Genomic DNA, 25367 nt, shown 5'->3' on the forward strand with positions numbered 1-25367 from the left:
AATCTGACACTGCACATACCTACTTGGCTCAATGTCTAACAATTTTGCCATAGCCACAAATGTCAATACATCCTCTCCCGATCAATTCATACTACAGGAGTTGTCAGATTTGACTTGACTGCCATATTAAGCCAGTTAGTGCTTGAACCCACAGATAGCCGCTAGCGGCTCTAGTTTTTATTATTTTTTTATTATTATAAAATAAATGTGTGGTTGTATTTTTCAAAAAATATTTTATTTGAATCAAGTGCTTATTTCTTTCTACTTTAAAACACACAGCATTTTTAAGAGGGGGTGCCTTTTCAGGCAGATGGACTGCCTTAAAGAGCATCCCCCTGTAACTGTCTGTACACACAAATATGGTTTGTTTTTGTCAGTACACCTATAGGATCAATGTAAAATACCTGTATAAGTTTCATGGCAAAAACAGAAATGTAGCCAGAATTAAAATTGGGTACATTTCTTTCTAATTCAACTATTAATATTGCAGTTATGTTCAGGCAGTGGCAGCATGTGTGCATTTTCATGGATATAACATTTTAGCAAGTACAGTAATAAAGTGGTAATTTTATTTACAATTCGCTGCTTTTGTCCTATATTCCTATTTATTTCCAGTGTTTAATCTAAATATTCTATAAAAATTGCGACAGGATATGTAGGAGTTTCATTGTGGTCAGAAAATGAACGTACACGTTTGTTTTAGAATAAGTCGAAGCTGACTTCAGAAAAAGCAGTGGTGCATGTAGATTATACCATTTTATTATTTACAAGCGACCTTTTCTTTTTTACATCTCAACATCTAGAGTGTTTCTATTCTGGGAAAAGGCGATTTATTTTTGTTTTGACGGAAATGAAAGATATTTTGCCCGTTTTGTCATAAAACGCCGATTAACCTCCCTTAGGACTAAATATGCCGGGGATGCATCTCGCGGCGAGGGTGCTGAATTCGGCACAACACCTGTTGAATTGCCCTCCTGCTCTGACAAGACCTTTCAATTACTAACCGTCATTAAGTGTTTGTTGAGAGGTATGTTATACATATATTATAGACTAGACTACGACACCGCTGCTATGACATAAACGTGAGGACTTTGTGAGGGCAAACTGAAGGTTTAGTCAGAAATGTGTATGTAGCTATAGAAGCAAAAAGTCTCTTTTGAACCTTTGAATTTGTAGCACTTTTTTTTTTTCATTTACAATTATGCATCTGAATATAATTGCTCTTGAATTGAACTCGTGAATTTTCAGGAACACGTTTTCACTGTTATTATTCAAAGTTAATAAATTCAGATAAAAAAATTCAAGCTTAAAAAAATTCAAACAATATATTTCGAAGTTGCTCAAATTCGATAGGCCAAATTCACCAAAATACGAGTTAAAAAAATCAGATACACATCCGGGATACAAAGGATAAGCAATCGATTCTGTCTCCAATCGAACCAACATCCAACCAGGACGGTGAAGTTAGCTACTTATTCGCCAGTTTCTAATTAGGATTTTCTCAGTAGTTGCATTCGGTCGCCGCTAGATGACAAGATACGAACACAACTTCCATGTAGCACTGCTGTTTAAAACCTGTTCTCTAGCTGCAGTACCGTTAGCTGAGCAGACTTTATACCTGTCGAGTTCTGCTACCCTGTCAGATTCTGCTACTAGTGTGTATTTACAGGTTTAACTCCCAAAATACAAAGACATCTTAACACAGGATAAAAAGGGAATAATACAGAATGCTTTCAGTAGTTACATGTTTTATAGTAACATTATATTTATTTTAAATCACTTTCTAAAATATTCAACACAAATAAAACTATAATCGTATATTTTGTAATTTATCTAAACATGATTCCACCATCAGTTATTTATATAAGTTGCAAATTTCTGTATCGTAATAACTTTCTTCCAGCTTTAAACAGTTATTATTAAAAGTAACGTGATAAGACATAAATCTATACAGTACATTAGTACAATATAAGAACATGAACTGTTTAAATTAAAAATAGCAAGTGGGCGATCTATGTTTTGTGGGAAGGCGAATGTAGGAAAAGCAGCCTTTGTGATTTGAAAAAAGGGCATAGTTTATCTCCAACAGAACTAGGTACCCTCTACTAGTTGTAGTTTAAAATATTTGGTTTCAGTGAAAACGAAATACATAGCACTCCTGATATTTTAATTATATATTTTTCGTAATCTGATTATGGGGTGAACTGCAAACTTATGAAATCCATTAGGTCTCTCATGTCTACAATCATTATTTTAATTTGATTACAGAATTATAGGACTGTATTATTTGTTTTGTACTCAGCACAGTATTGGATTATAATCAGTTTAAATGTGTAAACCCTCAAATAACACTGTAGAAAATGGCCCACTATTCAAATGAATATTTAAAGCAGCTCCTTTCCAATAATGGACATGGGAGAAATGGTGCTAATAATTTGCAAATAATCATAATATTCAGCAAACCTACCATGAGCACTCAGTCATAGTGGGTGTATATGACAATAGAGTCAGTGCATGTAGCTACAAGTTAGGTGAACTTAATAAGATGGAAACTCACTGTAATGTTGTTATGGTTTAATGAATTCCAAGATAGTGGTGCAACCTTTCAGGAAATTTGGCTCAACTTAAAATTAAGAATATAAATAGACATTCAGAGAAGTTCACTGTACTTCATCTAGTTCCTTTGCGTGATTTTAAATGATTCTTTATAGAAGTATGTCCTTGTTGTAGAGTATTATGTATTACTCTTTGTGTTCAGATGATCACATATGCTTTGATTTGGCATCAGAACCAGGTCCTGGAACATCCTACTCAGAAAATTAGTTGAATCAAGTTTGTTTGAACAGGTAGAATAGGATGAGAGTTGGATAACACTGGCTCAGACTGTCAGAAAACCTTCCTTTATTATTACCTGGATTGTGCATGTGAATTTATAGGACTATCATTCATTCATTCATTGTCTGAAACTGCTTATCCAATTCAGGGTCGCGGTGGGTCCAGTCCGGAGCCTAACCGGAATCACTGGGTGCAAGGCAGGAACACACTAGTCCCTCACAGTGCGGCACACACACATTCACTCACACTGAGTCGCCAATCCACCAACTACTCCTCACAGACAGTCACATGGAGTGTGGCTCAAACGCACAACCTCCAGGTCCCTGGAGCTCTGTGACTGCAACATTACTTACAGCACCACCGTGCCGCCCGAAGGGCTATTAATTTATTTTAATACAGTTCATTTATTCAGTTTAATTTATTTCAGAAATACACCATATGTACAAATATTTGAGGACAAATTTGTAATGAATGTATTCTACATTAAGTTGCACCCATTACTAACACTGCCTCTCTAATCCCTGTAGAGAAATACTGACAATAGAATTGGATTCTCTGGAGTAGAGAAACATGAACCTAATGCCAGGTGAAGGATATATAGAACCCCAGCACTGGACTGTGCTGATGAACCCATATTTACTGTCAAGTCTCTTGTTAGGAAGTGAGTAGTAGCCTATATGTAAGCAAACATTATCATTCTCAGCACATGTGGTCTCAGTTAAATGGTTATTCTCTTTATTTATTGCAAGAATTTCACATATTAATCCAACAACAAATGTACTCTATATAATGTACTCAATGTTTACAAGGTACAATATTAACACTGAAAACAGAACAGTTATTACATGGTCACCAGGCATAGAGCTGTACTACAAAATACACAATAATCTAACACAACGTCCCAAAGAACTCACTGACATTCTCTTCCAAACAATGCTCAAACAGAGAAATCTGAGCTGCATTTGTTAGAGAAATTTGTTAGAAGAAAGAAAATAACTAGGATACCTATTTTGTGCAGGGCATTTTACACAAAGCAGGACATCACAGTGAACCAGACAGCCTAGTTTTCTAAAAGTATCAAACTATACACATTGTCTGAACTGTGGTGTATAAGGGGCCCTGCAGTCTAGTATCTGTGCCTTAAGAATTGAGGTGAGGGCCCTACAGTCCAGTTTACACGCCTTAAAAATTCTGGGGTGAGGGGCATGGCGTAACCACAAACATCGCATTGACCCTGAGACCCTGCTCATCAACACAAGCTTTTAGAAACAGCTCCATATCAGCCCTGTTTTCAAAAACAAATAAAAAGGTTTCTTTGGCCTCTGGGTCATCTCCAGAGCCTTTATGCCAACTACATATCTCGAAGCCAGCGACGTGCTTAAGTCGTGCTTAAAATGTTCTTCCGCGCTCACTTGGAGCTGTACCGCCCACTTGGAGCTGCCTCCGGCCTGCAGAGATACCCTTCTCGATAATACAGCTCTGTGGTAATCCTGTGGTAATCCTGCCTCGCGCAGCACGTTTGGAAACAAAAAGGAAGCTGGTTGCCTCGTGTACCTCGCGCTCTGACTCCGAGTTTGACTCACGGAAACGTGGAACAATCAGGGAGAGTACTGTGAACTCTCACGCGGGGAATTATCTAGCATTTAGCTGAGAGGGCTTTGGACCAGTTTGGGCTGCGCCACTGCGAGTGGACATTATTTTATTATTAAACGGGGTGTTTATTTTTTACGGAGCCCTGGAGGGGACATGGGTAAAAATATAATAATTCGAGTGAACGATTTACAATTCGTTCACACATTTTAGCTAATTCGAGTGAACGAATTGCAATTTGTGCGCACGATTTAGCTAATTGGAGTGAACGAATTAGTTATTCGTTCGCAGGTTTTAGCTAATTCGAGTGAACGAATTAGTTATTCGTGCGCATGATTTAGCTACTTCGAGTGAACGAAATAGTTATTCGTTCGCACAATTCGAGTGCACGAATAAGGAATTGATTCTCTGGGGGCTCAGTAGAAGCCACCAAGTAAACATTTAGCTGTTGAGTCAACGTTGAAATAACGTAATGACTGCCGTCTAATTAATGTTCTCTTAAGGTTGAAAATGAAAGTTGAAAAGATGTCCAAACACAGACATTGAAAAAACGACTATTAGACGTATTTTGGACGTCCACTGACGTTATCGATTGGTCACCACTTAACTAACTTATTAAGATGGATTTTGGACGTCCATTGACGTTTAAAATATGTCCTTGACGGACAGACTACTTTTAGACCTATTTTGAACGTCCAGGGACGTTCCTTGTTTACTGGGCAGCTGCCTTTTGCCAAAACTCTTATAATGTGCGAGCCGTGGTTCTAATGACTGTAGTCACTGCACATGAAGTGAAATGACCTTATTTAGTTCGTAAAGACAAAAGATATCAGTTCAGTGTTGATCACACTGTGTACATATGGATTATGAAGCGAGTGTAAGGAAATGTTGAAGTAAACGGCGTGCATCATCTTTTCGGCTGAGCACTAGAAGCTCATAGCTGTCATTTAAACACAAGACACCAAAATAGAATAATTATTTGCACTAGATTGAATTCCAGAGCCTTACATTTCACACAATTGTCCTGTTTATAACTTAGGAGCCATAGATATTTTACTTAATTCCTGTGAATTTAGGCTTCTATCTGTGCGTCAGCCTCCCATGGACATTAAGCATTTTAAACTCTCGCTAATATAAATAAATAAAGAACAATATGTAGGCTTAGTTAAAAACGAACCGAAACAACCTTCAAATAAACAACAAATTAACCAATTAAGAAATAAATGTTTAAATAAACAAGGAATATTACATGTATGACCTTATCACATATATGTACACATACATGTATCCCATATGGACTCTAAAATTTGCATTGTGGTTTGGATCGATACGTGACGCGTTTTGTCCCGTATTTGAGGTTAAGACGGATGATTTGAGACAGACAGCTCCACTGCGCTTCCTCAGACACAGGAGCAGATACTCCGGCTCCTAAATAAAGAATGCACTTATCACTTGTATTAAGCCAATCCAACCAGAGTTTTCTGTCCATTATTCAGTGCCGCAGCCAACGGAGTCTCAGTCCCTAGGGCTTGGTGTGAGGCAGAGCTGAAACTCTGGGAACTTACAGCTCTGTTTATAGATGTTTATCGTTCTCTGGAGAAACTACACTTAATTTTCCCTGAACTTATCTGTGATGAAATTAACGCTGACTGACTTTTAGAAGTCATTTTTTATACATTAAAATCACATTAGATAATTTCATATAAGATTATCAATAACAGTAACTAGTTATTCTCAGAGTGTAATACATATACATGAGTCCTAAATAAGCAGACTATTTTTAAACACAGGACATATGGTAGCAATTGTGTTTTAAGATAATTAATTATAAGACATCTGGACATATTAGGTTAAATATGGTAATGTAATGAGGATGAGACTGTCTTTTAGACCTCTTAAACTGATAAGATGCTTTCAGATCTCATTGATTTAATAAATCAAATAAAGTAATTTAATAAAATATAGTACAGCGGTCATACAATATTTGCGAAAATCATGGTCAGATTTGCCACACACACACACACCGCCGGTCTCGCATTCCTTAATTCAATTTCAGATATTTGGCAAATATAAGCAGAATATATTGCGATTTTTTTGTAAATAAAATTGCTATCTGTCCTTAGACGTCAGGAACACACGAGCTGTCTGCTGTGAAAGTATTAGCCATGATGTCCGAGATTAATGGATTGGCGTAAAACAATATTGTTTCTTTCCAACGAAAGGTTATATAACAGAGATTTAAGACCACCGTACTGAAGGAGAAATTATTTGATTATTTCGTTCCTATATGTATATATTGTTTCCTAATTTCTTAATTTTGTTACATTCATATTTGTTTATTAACAAAATTGTGGGCACAAATTGCAATTCATTCACTCCAATTAGCTAAAACGTGAACGAATTGTAAATCGTTAACTCGAATTATTTATTTTTTTTATTTTATATAAAAAATTATATATACTTTTTTATTCTCCAGGTTGCAATTTTATAGTACATTTTTATTCGGCAGGTTGTGACAGTCTCTGAATGAATCAGATAATTACAAATTAATTTGCAGCCTATAGGCTAATACTATAAATAAGAATCCAGTAAAATGTAACCAATAAATATCAATAAAGAATTTTATTTTAACGACAAAATTTTAGCAGCGGATGAACTTGTCGCTGCTGTTGTCAGAGCTGTGACGTGCAGATCCACACTGAAATATCGATACCTCCGATATCTGACATTTGCTCTAAAATAGATTCTCAAATCAAAATGATATTTTTATACACTTTGTTTATTAAAGAAAAAATCAGAACTGTTCTGAAATGAAGAAAATTCCTTATTTTTTATTGTTTTTCCTAAGAACAATTCTATTAGAAAAAAGAAAGAAAGAACTAGAAAAGATGTCTAGTGAGGGGAGAATTTTGATTTTATTTTTGTATTGTAGTTTCTCCTTTTCTACCTAAAAAAATATTTTCCCAATGTTAAGGCAAACTTTGTTTTGTTACTGTTCCACTGTTTCTAAACATTTAGAAACATTTACTTGGTATCAGATAGTACAGGCAGGCACTATCCAGAAAGAGAAAATGTGGAGCTTAAAATGGCGCTAAGCAATGTTGCTGTTGGAGTTGTTCTAATTAATGAATATAGTTATGAAATTGTTAACGAAAAAACATGCTTCAACAAATAGCTACATGAGTTCAGTTAATAATGTGTGTATCACTGAGATAATCTCACATAGGCAACAAAGCCTAGATTTATTCAGGTACAGTTTCCTAAAGAATTGATCATTTAAAGTGTATTACAGGTGTCATTAAATTATACAGAGCAATTTCAATAAAACATCCGTGGTGAACTTTGAAAAATATATCCTAGAAAATAATTTTTTAATCCATAAAAATATCTATTATTTACAATCAGTCTAATTTACTTTAACTGTTAAATTAATATTTTAAAATACAGGTGTTGACAAACCTGTGCAATTATTGTGGCATTTATTTATTTAATTAAATATTTTACTGGCAATTTAGATTTGAGTCACACAGCATTACAAAACAGCACGTGTTTGTATCCTCTTATTGTAGGCGATTTGGAGAGACTACATACATAGTTGAATCTAAATAAGATTAAGCATTCAGTGCAGAATCGCCCCATCATTTGTTTGATTTTGTATCGTTTGAAGGTGATTCCCCAAGAGCAGCTACACTCAATATAATGAGCCACTACCTCAGTATACTTCAGAGTTTAAAATAAATAAATGACTGTTGTATTCCTCATGAAGCTATGATTTGAAATACACTACCTTTTTTTTTTAATTTACTGGACACATTAGGTGTATTTGCACAGAGTATCGGATCGGATCGGTATCATCAATACCAGCCTGAATTTTACTCAGTATCTGATCTGAAAGGAAATCGGTGGTAACGAACGTCACTAGTGCTGATATCTGTGGCTGCGTGCATGAGCTTCTTTGCACATGGCAGGAAGGGAACTCAATGCCGGTCACCAAACACACATGATATATATATATATATATATACACATTAAATAACTAATGATATAATAATAAATTACATTACACAAAGATAGTTCACGAGTCCAAGAATCTTAAGTCAAAGTTTGAGGGACTTAAATGTGACTTGAGTCAGAGTCTCAAACTCGAGTCCCCATCTCTGCATGGCCACAACATTAACACACAATGAGTGAAAAAAGCTCAGTGGCAAGAAATGTTTTCAGTAATTCAGTGATTCACTTTCAGTGATTGACTTCTGACACTGAAAGAGTAACGGAGCATGAATTGTATTTGTCCCACAATTTTATTGCATTGAACTAGAAAACATTTCTTTAAGTTGCTGATTAAAGTTCTGAGAAATGTGTGTCAGATTACTGTAGGTTTAACAGATGATGTTGCTGTGGAAATATGAGGTGGATGAACAAACAGCAGATTTTACATAAAAATTTAGTTCCATTTTGAACCATGTTTTGTCAGACTTTTCTCCACTAAACTGGTTTAAGATCAGAAAGGGTATTTTAGTTGTCTTACTGAAATAAAAGCAGGCCAGTGATTTGAGCTGCTGATTTACAGAGCCTTAATGTAGTTACATTTTTAAGTTCTTTAAGAGTGCTTTAGTTTTTCACTGTAATCATGTGATTCGGAATATTTTACTTTATAAAAAGAGCTCCAGCTCTTTCAGATTTCTTCATTCTGTGTGTGTTACCTGCTGATGTTTCACACTAATACGTCATGTCCTCTGTTTCTCTCTCTGCTGCAGTGCTGGTTCTGCTCTTCCACCGCGGTCAAACTCAAGGTGAATCATTACATGCATCTACTGAACTCTCTCATTATCATTCACATACACAGAGTATTACAGAGTATTCTGCGTATTTAAATGGCCATGTGAGGACACAGACATTTGGACCGTGTTCAGAAGGTTTATTTTCTCTTCCATGAATATTTAGTTACAAAATCTGTACCCAGAGCTGAAGTAGAGTTTTGAGGGACTGTGGCCTACAATGTGAACAAGCTTGCATTCTAAGACCAAACAACCAGCAAGTGTGTTAACACCACCCAGACTGACTGTAACACAGTTTCAGTATAAGCTCCAGCAGTGCTATAAATGTGAGAGTTCATGCAAAAACATTTGAAACAAAATGAACCCTAAATTCATTTCTTTATTAAGACTACTTTAACATGATTAATTAAGTATCAATTAAAATCAATAGATTTGTTGTGTAAATGTATAATAGCCAGCTCTGTGGTTTTTTTTCCAACAAAAGCTTTATAAAATCTGCTTAGTCACATGTTAAAATTGATAGAAATAGAAACCTGGAGTGGTGTTATTGTTGCACGGTGATCAGAAATGATTACCCAGCGTATTACACTTACGCTGAGAGCTCATAATATTCAAGCTTCCAACAAATAAAGGATTTATGCAACAGTCTGAAGATGGGAAATTGCACATTTGCACTCAGTTATCACTGATTTGACTGCTGTCTGAATAAAATTTGAATCTAGATATTGAGTTATTTGTGCTATGGTTAAATTTATTTTTAAAATGTATGAAAGCTGTGGTGATTTGGCTGCTGTTTGGTCAGAAATGTTGCAAACATCTTAACTTTGTCTTCAACTTTGAATCAAAAGCCTATTTTATTAGTTCTGCGTCAGTGGACACGCCGTGTTGAAATGGGATAAAAGAGTAGTCACTGAACAGCTTTAACTACTCTGAGGTTGGGACTGTGGCCTCAGGTTTTCTAATGGAATTTTCCCACTTGAAAAGCACACACACACACACAAATATTCATTCATTCATTATCTGTAACCGCTTATCCAGTTCAGGGTCGCGGTGGGTCCTGGAATCATTGGGCGCAAGGCAGGAATACACCCTGGAGGGGGCACCAGTCCTTCACAGGGCAACACAGACACACACATTCACACCTACGCACACTTTTGAGTCGCCAATCCACCTACCAACGTTTGTTTTTGGACTGTGGGAGGAAACTGGAGCACCCGGAGAAAACCCATGCGGACACGGGGAGAACACACCAACTCCTCACAGACAGTCACCCGGAGTGGGAATTGAACCCACAACCTCCAGGTCCCTGGAGCTGTGTGACTGCGACACTACCTGCTGCACCACTGTGCCACCCCACACACAAATAGATTTTAAAATATGATGATGATTGTGTTGTTGGCGACTCATAGTTGGTGACACTACTGACCTCCACACAGCAGATTAGGACTCATTTCTCAGGGCTGGAAAACAACAATAAATCAGAGTAGTTGTGTAGGAGCGTGTTCACCTACTGTAGGTTTAACATGTAAAATGTTGCAAATTATTTAAACCCTGTTTTCATTTAGAAATAAAATAAATGGAAGACGGTGGCGCAGCAGGTAGTGTCGCAGTCACACAGCTCCAGGGACCTGGAGGTTGTGGGTTCGATTCCAACTCCGGGTGACTGTCTGTGAGGAGTTGGTGGGTTTCCTCCGGGTGCTCCGGTTTCCTCCCACAGTCCAAAAACAAACGTTGGTAGGTTGATTGGTGACTCAAAAGTGACCGTAGGTGTGAATGTGTGTGTTGCCCTGTGAAGGACTGGTGCCACCTCCAGGGTGTATTCCCACCTTGCGCCCAATGATTCCAGGTCGGCTCTGGACCCACCGCGACCCTTAACTGGATAAGCGAGTACAGATAATGGATGGATGGACATTTTAACTGATTATGTATTTTTATTTAAACTGTGCTGAATACAAGCCAGATTACCCTTCTCTTATTCAGTCTGGAAGGTTCCATGATTTCCAAAAGGAATTCATTTTTATTTGTTTAACCACAGGAAAGTGTTCAAATTTGCCTCCATTTGTTGCCTCCAACATGCTGCAATTTAACTGCTCTTGGGCTGAGAAGGCAGCTGCGTTTCTGGATCTTGTTTTTATATGGTTTCTGTTCTTTATGGTAGAATTTTAACTTGTACTTGTGGATGCAGTGTGTGTGGTTTTGGGGAGTGTTCCTGATTTCCTGCAGTGATTTCTGCTGCAGTATCATGTCTTCTTTTAATACAGTGCTATCTAAGGGCCCAAAGATCATGGTCATTCCATATTAGTTTTCAGACTCAAGACACTCGTACTCAAGATACTTATGTACTGAAGATGATGATATCACCAAGTTCTTTACTGTTTTATTCTGAGAAACTTTATTCTGGAATTATGTCACTATTTGTCTGTGCAGTCTTTTATAGAGTGGTGAACCTCTCTCCATTCTTACATCTGAAAGATTCAGCTGATAAATGTAATCAGTTTTAGCTGTAACTGCTGGTGTGAAACATGTTTCTGCTGTGGATGAGAAATTAAGTGGTGAAATAAACGAAAAGAAGACTCCCACAGCAGTTACAACATGTACATTTTCTATGAGAGGAGTGTGAATTGTGGCTGTATTTGAACCTAATCCTAACACTGACAGTGCAGAAAAATCAGAAATCAAATTTCAGGGTTTTTTAGGGAGAGCTTTTGAAGTGCAGACTGACTGAACAGAAACAGAACACAGAAATGTTCAGAGTCATAGAAACTTTCATGCTTTTAGGACGGTAGAGTGACATTATAATTACATTATTAGTAATTAGTCATGTTTATTACTAATTAGTACAAATTACTAATAGCCGCGATGACTGTTTACAGTTGTATGCAGCAGTGTGGAGACCCTCTGCTAAACCCACTAAAGAAATATAACTTACATTTTAGTGCACATTTTCCACATTTATAGACATCTATTTTTTAATGTTTGTGTTTTTATTTTGGCAGACACTGGGATGATATTGAGACACAGCCGTGCTGTAACAAGCAAAGTTTTACTAAGTGCCTTAAAAGAGCAAAAAAGTGCAAAATGGCACAAGTGAACAGACTGTGTTTGGCCTAGACTTGGTCTGTAGCCAGATTCAGGGGCATCACAACCACCACACTTCATTCTAACAGTGAGCCCTGAAGATTAAAGTGTTATTTTGGACCGTTCCCAAAGTAATTAAAATTTAGAAGATCTCCAAAAGGTCCAAAATACACCCTCCCTCTTCGGGGAGGCGTGCTCGTTCCAGAAGTGTCGCAGAAACCAGTCGAGTGAAGTTCAAAGCAAATCAAAGTATTTATTTAACAATACTGGATCCAGGAGAACTTAATACATTGAGAACAGTGTAAATACCCCTCCCAAGTAAAGTTCTGACCTCTCCCCCCATCTGACTCCACAGTTATACCCCCTGTGACGTATAGCCTGGTGGTGAGGCGTTTCTGGCTGATTAACATATATTAATATGCATAATAAGACATGTTAGTACTCAGGTTTTTCGCGTGCGAGTTTCACATGCCCCCATGACCCCAAAACATTCATCATGCCCTTCTGACAAGTACCTTTTCTTTCCCAAGCCTCCTTTTCTGTGAGACCAAGAATTAGGGGAATCCCTAATGGACTTCAGGATCCTCCTAAGCTAACACTTGTGATTAATGTGTGCCTTCTAAAAGCCTGAAAGTGTACATCTGTTCAAGATTAAATGTTTAAGAATTTAAAAAGATGAGTCTTCATGCCAGTGCAGGATCTAAACTGTTTACTACATGTGTAAATACTGGTTAGTCATTCATATGAGTACATATAAAATACAAGATTTCTCACAATGAGTATGTGGTTTATAATTTCTAATCATCATTTAAGGATATTTGTCCACTAACACAAAGTAATAAAATTGTTTCCTACAACAGCCCCCAAACAACAACACGTCTTACTACACACCACGCCCAAACACACAAAAACATAAGAGAAAACCCTCCCTGATATGAACAACCACCAACTGCAACCACTGCAAACCCCAAAATTAGCCCTAAATCTAATCGAACCAGGGCAGGCCGCAGTGCATGCTGGGAGCTCTCCTGTGAGACCCCAATCCAGTGATGCTATAATATATAGTTTTAAGCCTTCTGCTTTGTTAAATAGAAAAAATAACAGTAACAGTGTGATAAAATGTGCTAAAAAATGTGATGCAGGGCAAAAAGCAGCTGATTTCTGCACAGAAGGTTTTGTTCTTGTGACGATATACATTACAAAGGTACTTGTGATCTTTGAACAGAGAAACTGTCATCCTTTGAAACTGACTCCTTTAAAACTGATCATTCTGTTAATACATTTTTATTAATAATGAATTAAATGTATCCCAGACAAAACCAGAGTAAAATCATCACTTGATTAGTACAGGCTTGGGGTTGTGTTTTTGAGCCCCACCTCAGGTCACTGTCTGTGAGGTGTTTGGTGTGTTCTCCCTGTGTCTGTGTGGGCTTCCTCCAGGTGCTCTGCTTTCCTCCCACAGTCCAGAAACACATGTTGTTAAATGGAGTGGTTGTGCAGAAGTGTCCATAGGTGTGAGTGTGTGATGCCCTGTGATGGATTGGGCGTAAGGTGGGAACACACCCTGGACAGTTTAGGATTGCGGTTACAAACAATGAATGAACAAATGAATGAATTAATTATTTAATAATACATGATTCAGTTTGTGTCTTTTGTGAAATAAGTAAAATTATGTAATTAATTATAATTATTAAAATGGTTGTATACTGGAGGAGAAAAATCACCTGTTTTGTTGAAAATATGGAACACACTACAGAGAGAAACTAAATGTCACATGTTGCTATATTTATGTTGAAACAAACACATGTACAATGTTTTACATCGAACAAATAACTAGTTACTTTCCACTAAAATATAAAGAAATTCAGTCCATGAAGAGGAAATGATATAATGTTTAATCAGGGGGCAAATGTTGAAGAAAACTGTACATTGTAATTCATCATTTCATATCAACAGAATATAAAGCCAAACTGAAAGTGCAGCCTCAGGACTCAGTCTTTACTGGAGACAAAGTTACTTTGAGCTGTGAGCCGCCATATTACACTGGATGGGAGTTTCACTGGTGGAAAAACTCTCAGAATTTACAACCTCATCTGATTCCTGAAAACAGACGCATCAACAGAGTCACTGTAACAGTGTCTGCTTCAGGAGAAATAAAGTTCCAGTGTGCAGTGCGCCGGCCAGGTGACAGTCGTTATTACTTCAGTAAAACTGTCCAGGTTACAGTCAGAGGTATGTATTGACTGCTACTGATTTCTATTTTACTAAAAACCTGAGTTCAGAACTGTGTGTGGTATAAGGACGACATCCCCCTCAGTGAATCTCCACAGTGGAAGGAGAACAAATCTCTGAAATGAATCAGCATCATGCAGGTGTTTATAACTGTAAAGGACACATCGGGCTGAGCACACACACACACTAGGTGTTCTTTTTTCTGATAGAGACCAGTTTGGTGGTTTATCAGGTCCAGAACATTTTTAGTTTTCTTCTTTTTATTATTTAAATATTTAATTATTTGACTCTCCTCTTCTTTAAGCACATGTCTGACTTTTTCACAGCACCACAGTTCATCTCATTACAGCTGCTTCAGGAGCAAAACATACACTGATTCACTGAAGTAAAGCTTAGTTTAACTCAATGATTCCCAAAGTGTGTGTGTGTGTGTGTGTGGGGAGAGGGGTGCTCTTTAGGGAGAGCACAGAGGTGTTTGAAAGGGGGTGCAGCAAGGCAAGTGTATGAGAGGAGTAATGCACGTCACTTGTAATAATTCCACTGTAAATGTGATTTGAGACTTTATTTTGTTTTGTTCATTAAGGAGATGCAGGTTTGTAAACAGAAGTTGAAGTTTTAATACATTTTACCTTCAAATAGATGCTTTAGAATCCCTAAGTCAAGACTGAACAGGTTTAGGAGCTGGTTTATACCTCAGTGAGTGGGAAACTTTATAAAAGAGTGATCTATATAGATTTGCTCATATGTAGTAACATGGTTTTGTTTGAAGGGAATCTCTGGCGTGGATTTAAGTGGATTGTCCTGTGTTGTTTTAAAACATGTTGTAAGATGTTTGTAGATGTGTGTGAAATAGATCTTACTCCCGGCCCCTTCTTTGTTATTGGAGCCACTGTGATGTAAGACAAACATCAGAGGAATCTGAGAGTAAAGTGTATCGTAGCATTAGGTGTGTGTGTGTGTGTTGTGGGAAAATGATTCAGTAATCATTATATTTTTCAGCTAGCTTGATACTTTTATTATTTTTAAGAAACTGTATTAACTTTATGATCTGCGCAACAGGGCAACAGGAAAAGGTGTGTGTGATTAACTGCTTGAACTCAGCAGTAAACAACAGGGTCTTCTAGCAGAGAGGTCACTAGGTCATTGGAAAGCCTTAGCAACACCCTAGCAACGACTGACTTATCTGTGAGCCAATCAGGATGAAGCATATACCTAGGGGGAAGGACTACCATTATTATAATACAGGGAGTCAGAGGTCACTTAGGCGGAGAACAGGCCAGCTAAGGGAGAAGAAGCATGCTGTACTGTTCTTCCCAGAATTCTGTATAATAAACTGTTTTGATTGTTCACTCAAACTCTGTGTTAACCTCTTCTGTTCCAATTATTTGCATCAACAAACACGCAGGACAGTTTTGTCCACAGTGTGTGTGTGTGTGTGTGTGTGTGTGTTGGAGTATGGGTGTGTGCTCGAAAATATTCTCATCTATAACAGGCACTGCAGCAAAAGTTTGGGAACCACTGATCTAGGTTTATCCACAGCCACAAAGTGGAAAATACCAATAAGAGGAAATGTTTAGGTTAAAGAGTGTGTAATGAACCGCGTGGATGGTCGGATGCTCTCGTGGAGGGAGCTATAACCGGTCGACACCTAATTGCTCAGCTCTAGAAAAACACAGGAAACATTCAGTGTGATGCGAGAGAGACCATTTATTGGGCTTAGGAGCACCCACACACCCCACAGTCAGTACAATCCAGAATAGCTGCAGAAGATAAAGCAAAAAAGGCTACAACCCAGTGCTAACCAAAACAGCTTGCTTCAGTTGTTCGTGTTTTTTTTTTCAACTTCCCCCTCCCCCAACATTGCAGTGCGCAAGCAATTAACCCAAAGTCTCTTAAAGTGACCGTTACATATTCTCCCCAACCAAGAAAAAGGCTGACCCCAGCCGTCTACAAACAACTTTGAAGGGATCAACAAGGTGTAATACCATACATACATGACATGGCATAGGGAATAGAAAACAGTATGAGACAGTTATAAATTACAGCAATAAGCAAATGAAAAAATAAATAAATAAAAGTACAGTTCCCAACACATCACTTTTGTTTTTGTGTAAAACAACAGTTGTTGGATTTTTCCCAGGTTTTCTCTTTTTTATGAAACATGTACACATGGAATTACAGTAGACACACGTACTCAACACAACAAACAATCCACTGTCTGAAAACAACAAAGTCCAGTCTGGCTAGAAAAGTCAGTTTATGTCCAAGCGTTCAGCGTGGAACTTATTAGTCCATCTATTTGTACTCCAGTCAGATGTCACCCTAGGATACCGGCGTGGTCTAAGGTCATACGAACGAGTATGAAAACTTGAAGTCTGTCACCTGCAACTGCCTAGGGCTGTCACTATCAATAATACTACCAGTGTCATGACCAGGCTTAGAGTTATAGTAAGTCTTGACCCTGTCTGAGTGATCGTCTCTGCTTCTTAAGTTATAGTTGTGAGCAACTGGTACGTCACTGTCCTCAACAAACAAATCAGCCAGAGGCTGTGACATATGAAATTCACTGGGGATAAGGTGCTTTGATTCCTCTGAGGCTAGTGCACTCTTAACTGGGGTTTGTTCAACAAGTCCTGACTCGGAATCCAAATAGGAGTCAGTACTTAAACATTGGCCAGGGAACCTACTAGGGGAGTCTTCCTGGCTAGTGGTAGGGTGTGATGGGAGGCTACTTTGTGACTGAGGGTGAGCTGTAGACCATGTACGAAAAGGCTGAAGGTTAACTACATGAATTACACCCATGTCAGTGCCATCCTCTTTCACAAGGCGGTAGTTCACCTCTGAGAGTTTCTGAACAACTTTGTACGGACCACTATTTACAGGAGCTAGTTTAGCAGTCAGATTAGCAACAGCATCTGAACGTGGATGATTTTTCACACGAACCAGATCCCCAGGTTCAAAAGTGACTAAACGGCGCTTCTTGTCATAGTGACTTTTCTGTCGCTCATGACTCGACTGCAAAGCAACTCGGGCATGATCATGAATCTTCTGTATGGCCCCCTCGGAGGTCTCGGGTTGACTTGACAGAGGGTCATTCAATCCATCCGTAGACGGCTTTGTTAGGAGATCCAAGGGAATACTCAACTCTCTGCCATAAAGCATTTTAGCAGGACTAAACCCGGTACTCTCATGTGGCGAAGTACGCAGAGCAAAACAAATTTGTGGGATATATTTATCCCAGGTGTTATGTTTATCGCCAACATAAGCTCTGATTGCAGTTTTCAGTGTTCGATTAACTCGTTCAGTGGCATTTGTTTGCGGGTGATATGCTGTTGAGAGGCGGTGTTTTGTTCCCAAACCTTCCACCACATGATTGAAGAATTCACCCATGAAATGTCTTCCTCGATCAGAAATCAAGTACTTCAGGGCCCCATGTCTAGCAAAAATATCACTTTGGAACTTACTAGCTGCAACTTGAGCTGTTGCCTCTTTCACAGCAGCGACTTCCACCCACTTGCTAAAATAGTCAACAAAGACCAACAAGTAAGCATTTCCTGCTTGAGTACGTGGCAGTGGCCCAACAAAATCAACTCCCGCCACTTCCCAAGGCTCATTGGCACACACTGGAACAAGCATTCCAGCAGGTTTCTGTTGGGAAGGCTTTGTGAGTTGGCATACTGGACATGACAGGACATAAGACTTAACGTCTTTCCTCATCTTCGGCCAGAAGAACCGCAATTTTAACCTGGCTAGAGTCTTGGTGAGTCCAAGATGGCCAGCTGTTGGGTGGTCATGGTAATAATTAAGAAGTGACCCCCTCAAAGACTGTGGAGCGAACAGCTTTAAATCGCTCAATGGATGCAGACTACAAGACTGTCTCGTATCCTGGAAATACACAAGCCCATCATGGACAACAAACTTGTTTTCCCATTCATCATGTGAGCCAGTGTCTTGCAACTCTTCCAGTTTTTTCAGAATCTCAGCCACAACTGGGTCCTCCCTCTGCAGGTGGCGAAGATGCTCTTTGTCAGTGAGTACAACCAAAGATTGAGAACGCAAATCTAGGCCCGCTACAACAGCATACCTAGGGAGTACGTCTGTAGGGTCAGCATCCCCTTGCTGTGGGTTCCTGGACAAACTATCTGGAACGGTGTCCTGAGGTCCAGGTTTATGAACAACCTGTATGTCGAAATCCTGGATTCTGAGACACCACCGGGCCAAACGTCCAGAGGGATTGGGACGGGACATGAGCCATTTGAGGCTGCTGTGGTCAGTATATACTGTAATTGGGAGCCCCTCAATGTATGGTCTAAAGTGTTCGAGGGCCCAAATTACACTCAGACACTCTCTCAGTAGTAGAGTAAGCCCTTTCAGATTTGTGCAAAGTTCGGCTAGCATAAGCTATAGCAACTTCTCTACCAACATCGCCACGCTGCATGAGAGCTGCTCCCAGCCCCAGCTCACAGGCATCCGTGTGGAGACTAAATGGCCGGTTGAAATCTGGAAAACTCAAGATTGGAGCGGAGGTAAGGCATTTTTTTAGGTAATCCATTGCTGCCTGGCAGTCTTTGTCCCAAATGAATGGCGTGTCATGTCTGGTGAGGGCAAATAAGGGCTCTGCATGTTGGGCATAATTGAGAATGAACCTACGGTAATAGCCTGTGAGTCCCAGAAACTGTCTTACTTGCTTAACATCAGAGGGCATTGGAAAGTTTAGCACAGAATGCACTTTGTCAGTGTCTGGGAGGATCCCATCAGGTGAAACCTTGTACCCCAAGAATTTCAGCTCATGCCAGCAAAACTGACATTTTCCCAATTTCAAGGTAAGTCCAGCGTTCTTAAGCCGAGAGAAGACTTCTCTTAGGTCCAAAAGATGTTGCTCAAATGTCGGTGAAGCAATCACAACATCATCAAGGTACACCGCACAACACTTATAGACAAGGCCTGCCAGAACTGTATTCATGACCCTCTGGAAGGTCGCAGGGGCATTGCAAAGTCCAAATGGCAGGACCCTGAACTGGAATAGGCCACAGTGGGATGTGAAAGCAGTTTTAGGTCTGGAGCATTCATCTACCCCAACCTGCCAATACCCTCGGGCTAAATCAAGTGTTGAAATGAACTTCCCACGAGCAAGAAAATCAAGGGACTCATCCACTCTAGGTAGAGGATATCTGTCTTTCACAGTGACTTGATTAAGACCTCTGTAATCCACACAGAATCTAGCCTCCCCAGAGGACTTAGGAACAATAACAATAGGCGCAGCCCAAGGACCAGAAGCAGGCTCAATGATGCCATCATCAAGCACTGACTGGATTTGCTCCTCAATCAGTTTCTTTTTAAGTGGAGAGGTGCGATAAGGAGGAAGATTTATGGGTCTCGCATCTCCTGTCTCAATGTGATGAACAGCCACAGCGGTATGACCAAGACGTGCTGCGAACAGGTCATGGAAATCTGTGAGAAGACTTTGCAGGTTGTCTTTCTGTAGGGAATCGAGAACAGAGTCATCAAGATTAATTGAAAAGTCACTAGGCTGGGAGCAAGATAAGCATTGCCCTTCTAGTGAACTTATAAGATCAGTAGTTGAGGGTTCTTCAGCTTGACCTTCCCTACAAGGCATTTCTTGCGTCCCTATAGTGACTGTTCTGCTTGGGACATGGATAGAGATTGATGCTCTAATCATGAAGTCCATCCCAAGAATAAGAGAAGAGGACATTTTATCCAAGATCACAAAACGATGGAAAAAACGATGGCCCTGGAACCAGATGGGCAACCAAGTAACCCCAAGTGGGTCGCAGAGAGCTGAATCAGCTAATCTCAATGGAGGAGCTGTCCACGGCTCACATTTTAACTTTCCGGCAACATCTTTGTCAATAAAATCAGATAACACAGCAGACAATGAAGCACCAGTGTCGAGTGTGGCTGACACAACCTTGTTCCTTAATTTAACGTCAACACAGAAGGGCGTGTTCCACGAAACATCAGAAGATGTGTCTACTATATGCCCTAAATGGTGATTTTCTGCAGTAATGGTCACCTGATCAGAAGACCCATTAGAACCCCTAGAGGACTTCTGGGCACCACGATGCTGACTCGCACCTTTAGCATCCCGTTGCAGCAGATTTTTATTTTTTGACTGCTCACGGCCCATGAACTGGGTGCTCGGACCACTACGGCATGGAGGTGAAACGTCAGTTACACTTTCCCTGTCACCTCTGTCCCCCTGGAAAGACAGAGGGTTACACTGAGGACAGGTGCAAGAAGTGTAACCCGGCAGAGAGCACCTAAAGCAGACCACAACTTTAGCTGGCTTAGCAGAAACCATAGGAGAGACATTTGATTCTCTGTGGCCCAGCGCAGCATTTAACTCGTGTGCGCGCAGCAAGAGATCTGCCACTGAGGAAATGTGAGAGCCATACAAAGCAATTGTGTATTTTTCTTGAACATGTTTACAGATCAGCTCCACTCTATCTGGTTCAGGAGGAGGATGTCTGAGCTTATTGAATTCACTTAACATGTGCGCAACAAACGTTGGGAGGGGTTCATCAGGAGCTTGAAAACAACCAAGAATACCCTTCCAGATTCTCTCTTGATTGTCAGATGGAAGGAAAGCACTTTGGAAGAGCTCAGAAAACTGCTCCCAACTTGTCACGTATGGTTTAAGAACTTGGAACCAACGACTCGGTTCACCAGATAGAAAACGTGGCAATTCTGTCAGAACCTGCATATCAGACAAACTCATGTCATGCCTGAAGACTTCCACGGCCTGCAGCCATTCCATTGGTGGAATGCCAGTGGAACCATTAAATTTAGGTGGCTCCCTTTTTGAGTGCTGTAGCAAAGTAGTTAGTACCCGAGAAGTGCTGTTAAGCATGGCAGTATCAGACACAAGACAACCCCCAGAGCATTGGTTCTCTCTACCAGAAGCATTAGACTTAACCCTCACACAAGGAGAAATATTTGGGTGAAGCGCAGCAGCAGAAGAATCAGCCTGAGCACCGAACAAGTGGGAACTTGCATGACCGCAAGGCCGGCAAGAGTCAGGAGAGCCTAGAGTGTGAGCAGCTACATGAGGCGTAGAGGTACTCACTGGAACAGACCATGTCACCCCCTGACAAGGAGACTGAGCCTTAGAATCAGACTTCAACTGTTTAAGAATTTCAGTCTGAACTTGCAATGAGGAATAAAAACAATCCCTTAACACTTCAATTTCTTGCTGCATTAAGTAAATTTGACTTCCTAAAGTATTACAAAGAGGAGCAGGCCTAGCACCCCGAGGAATAGAGTCATCAACGTCTGACACAAAACCATCAAAATCATACATTTTACACGACATTCAGAACACTACCAGCAGTTTCACAATCACAGCAAAATAGTAAACAAGCATAAACCTTATTTAACCCCCATGAAAACTTCCTGATCCCCAATTACAATACATACGTAATATTAAACTAACAAAGATTCAATAAACAAAGCACTACCAAATTAACAATAAGTAATTATACAGAGGGAGAAAAACAACAGTAATTAAAATAATAATAATAAAAAAAATAATAATAATAAACCACAAAGTCGACTATAGCAGGAACAGCCTTACTTGTCTGTCTCCAATGAAGGCAGTTCAGACCACCATACACTGCAAGCTGAACGAACCCACCTGCAGTCAGCACAGTAATGTCCTCATTTGGATGTGGTTAGCGTCCATTCATGTCCCACAACACCAAGTCCAAGGGCACGAAGTGAAACAAGGCAACGGTAGTCTGTGACGAATAGAATGAGGCACCCTTAGCTTAGCAGAAGCGCACAACGCGGACATCCACAAAGAGCAAAACAGCCGAGGTGTCCGTCGAAAAACAGTAATCCCCAACAAAGGCAAACCAAAGTCCGCAAAAACTCCAAACGTCGAGTGAATCCCCAAAGACACAAACCGTCATCCAAGGCCCAGTCCAACAACCGAGCTAAAGCTCACGAAAGCGTAGAGTGCCAAAAATCAAGGGAAAAACAAAAAACAAAGAAAAAAAATACACTCCATACCACAAAAATAAAATAGAATAAAACGGAGGCTCCAGGTAACAAAGAGTTCGGGCGCCAATTTGTAATGAACCGCGTGGATGGTCGGATGCTCTCGTGGAGGGAGCTATAACCGGTCGACACCTAGTTGCTCAGCTCTAGAAAAACACAGGAAACATTCAGTGTGATGCGAGAGAGACCATTTATTGGGCTTAGGAGCACCCACACACCCCACAGTCAGTACAATCCAGAATAGCTGCAGAAGATAAAGCAAAAAAGGCTACAACCCAGTGCTAACCAAAACAGCTTGCTTCAGTTGTTCGCGTTTTTTTTCAACTTCCCCCTCCCCCAACATTGCAGTGCGCAAGCAATTAACCCAAAGTCTCTTAAAGTGACCGTTACAAGTGAAAAATATCCCTTCCACAAATTGATAGAGTAGTATATAGGATTTTAACAAACAAATATGGAATAGACTCCAGTTCAGTCTTTCACTCAGGACAGTATGAGCATGTTATCATTATTAAAATGTAAAAGGAATAAATATTGTCCTAATTTACCAATGATGGATTTGTTTATAGCACCTCAATAAACACAATGAAGGGTCTACAGACTGAACTGGGTCCATTTGCAGGTTTGTTCTAACACTGTGTTCTAAAAAAATGTCAGATATTTAACTGACTTCATCATTTCATATCAGCAGTAAAACCCAGACTGAGAGTGGAGTCTCAGAGCACAGTCTTTACTGGAGACACAGTTGCTCTGAGCTGTGAGCTGCCACAGTCGACTGGATGAAGATTTTCTGGAGGAAAGACTCTCAGTATTTACACCCTCCTCTGATTCCTGAAGATAGACACAACAACACAGTCAGTGCAGCAGTGTGTACTCCAGGAGGAACAGAGTTGCAGAGTTTCTTCTGTCGGCAGAGTGTAATGAAGCCTCTCATGCTGAATTTTACAGTTTATAAATGCTGTGAGACACATTTTTAAACATGAATCACCCATTATTCCCAGTATTCAGTTAAATCTCTGCAGCTGATAGAGAAATGGAGGAAAAGAATAATCAGACTAGATGAGCATTAGAAACATGTAAATAAACTAGAACTAGAAGTGAGGGTGAAGGAAATCTTTTAATCTTCTTCTATTAGTAGTGATTCAGCTCTTTAAACTGATCATTTTAGAGATTTAACTGAACTCTACTCAACTCTAAAACCAGTGTCAGGGGCAGAGCACAGAGTCCAAAAAAGACAAAAACACGAGGTAAACAAGTACAAGCTGTGATCCAAAAATCCCAGCAAGAATAAAGGAGCCACGATCAGAAACAGAAAAAGAGATTTAAAAACTGCAGGAGAAACCCGCTCAGAAATGTGCAGAGAATTCACACAACACTTACAGCGTTCTAATGTTTGACAGTGATTTAGTTCGTTTGTGAAGGAATTCTTTCACAGAAAAAAGGGCAATTGATTTTTCCAGATTCATTTAAAAATAATAATAAAAAAAATAAATAAAATGTTTTGTTCTCTTATAATAAATATTTCAAAAGTATTTGTGATCTTTGAACAGAGAGACCAAAGCCTACAGTGAAGGTCCAACCAGCTCAGAGTGTGTTCATCGGAGAGAGAGTCACTCTGACATGTGACACACAAAGTGGAGATTACCAGAATTATGAGTGGAAAAAGGGCAGTGTCCAGCTTCGTGAAGAATATAAAAAAGAATATGAAATCTCTAAAGTTGAACAGTATCACGCAGGTGATTATACCTGTAAAGGAAAAGGATCTCCAAGCCGAATATACACACACACCAGCGCCCCTTTAACACTGACTGTATCAGGTGAGTGTAACTCCATTGTTACATTATTTCTGTTCTAAGAGATATTAGTTTATAAATGTATTATAAATATTTAAATCCATTACTTTCTTCTGTTATAGCTTCAGGAGATTAGTTTTTTCAGGAGATTATTGAGGCTTGATTTCTCCACTCCTCCAAAGTTCAGTTTTACATGTTGTTTACATTCTCTGCTTCTCAAAGATCCAAATAAATCCAAACACATTCAGTGATGTTGAGATCTGGACTCTGGGGTGGATTTATTATTGACATTTACACGTCCTTTCAGACCCATAGCTCACAGCAGGAGAATAGATGTTTTCAGGAGTGTAGATGAAATCATGGAGACAGTTTTGATGGTTTCTCAGGTCCAGGAATTTATATACAGTGGTGTGAAAAGTGTTTGCCCCTTTATTTTCTTATTTTTTGTCACTCTTAAATGTTTCAGATCATCAAACACATTTAAATATTAGTCAAAGACAACACAAGATGCAGTTTTTAATGATGGTTTTTATTATTAAAGGAGAAAAGAAAATCCAAACCTACATGGCCCTGTGTGAAGAAGTGTTTGCCCCCTCAGGTAAAACATAACTTAACTGTGGTTTATCACACCTGAGTTTAAAATTCATAATATATTCTCTTTTTTTCAGAGAGTCCTACAGCTGTGGTGTGGATAAAGCCTGATGTACAAGTGTTTAAAGGAGAGACTGTCACTCTGAGATGTGACATAGAGGCAGGAGGAGACACTGAGTGGAATTACATCTGGTTTAAAGATAATAATGAACTAAAGCAGATCAGTAGATCACAGGAGATTACAGTCCGCTCTGTTACAGAGTCTAACAGCGGTAAATACACCTGCAGAGGGGAGAGGAAAAGTGACTCTCAGAAGTCAGAGATCAGTGATGCTGTTACACTGACTGTCTCTGGTGAGTCTGTGGGTTTGAGGTGTATTTTCTTGTTAATTATACTGTATGTAATAATCTTCTCCCTCTGTATAAACGTGTTTGTGTCTGTTCTATTCTCCATG

The 25367-nt window shown here is 39.4% G+C and overlaps 1 protein-coding gene across 1 annotated transcript in view; it reads left to right on the forward strand.

Annotated features, from left to right (window-relative positions):
- Nucleotides 1-25367, forward strand: part of LOC136666303 (Fc receptor-like protein 5) — a 49564-nt gene that overhangs the window by 19592 nt on the left and 4605 nt on the right. Inside the window, exons 3-4 of the mRNA XM_066644400.1 lie at nucleotides 24299-24346; nucleotides 24991-25266. Of these exons, the coding sequence (XP_066500497.1) occupies nucleotides 24299-24346; nucleotides 24991-25266 (324 nt within the window). The remainder of the gene's footprint in view (nucleotides 1-24298; nucleotides 24347-24990; nucleotides 25267-25367) is intronic.

Source organism: Hoplias malabaricus, chromosome 14 (genome assembly GCF_029633855.1).
Source record: "Hoplias malabaricus isolate fHopMal1 chromosome 14, fHopMal1.hap1, whole genome shotgun sequence".
Classification (NCBI taxonomy): domain Eukaryota; kingdom Metazoa; phylum Chordata; class Actinopteri; order Characiformes; family Erythrinidae; genus Hoplias; species Hoplias malabaricus.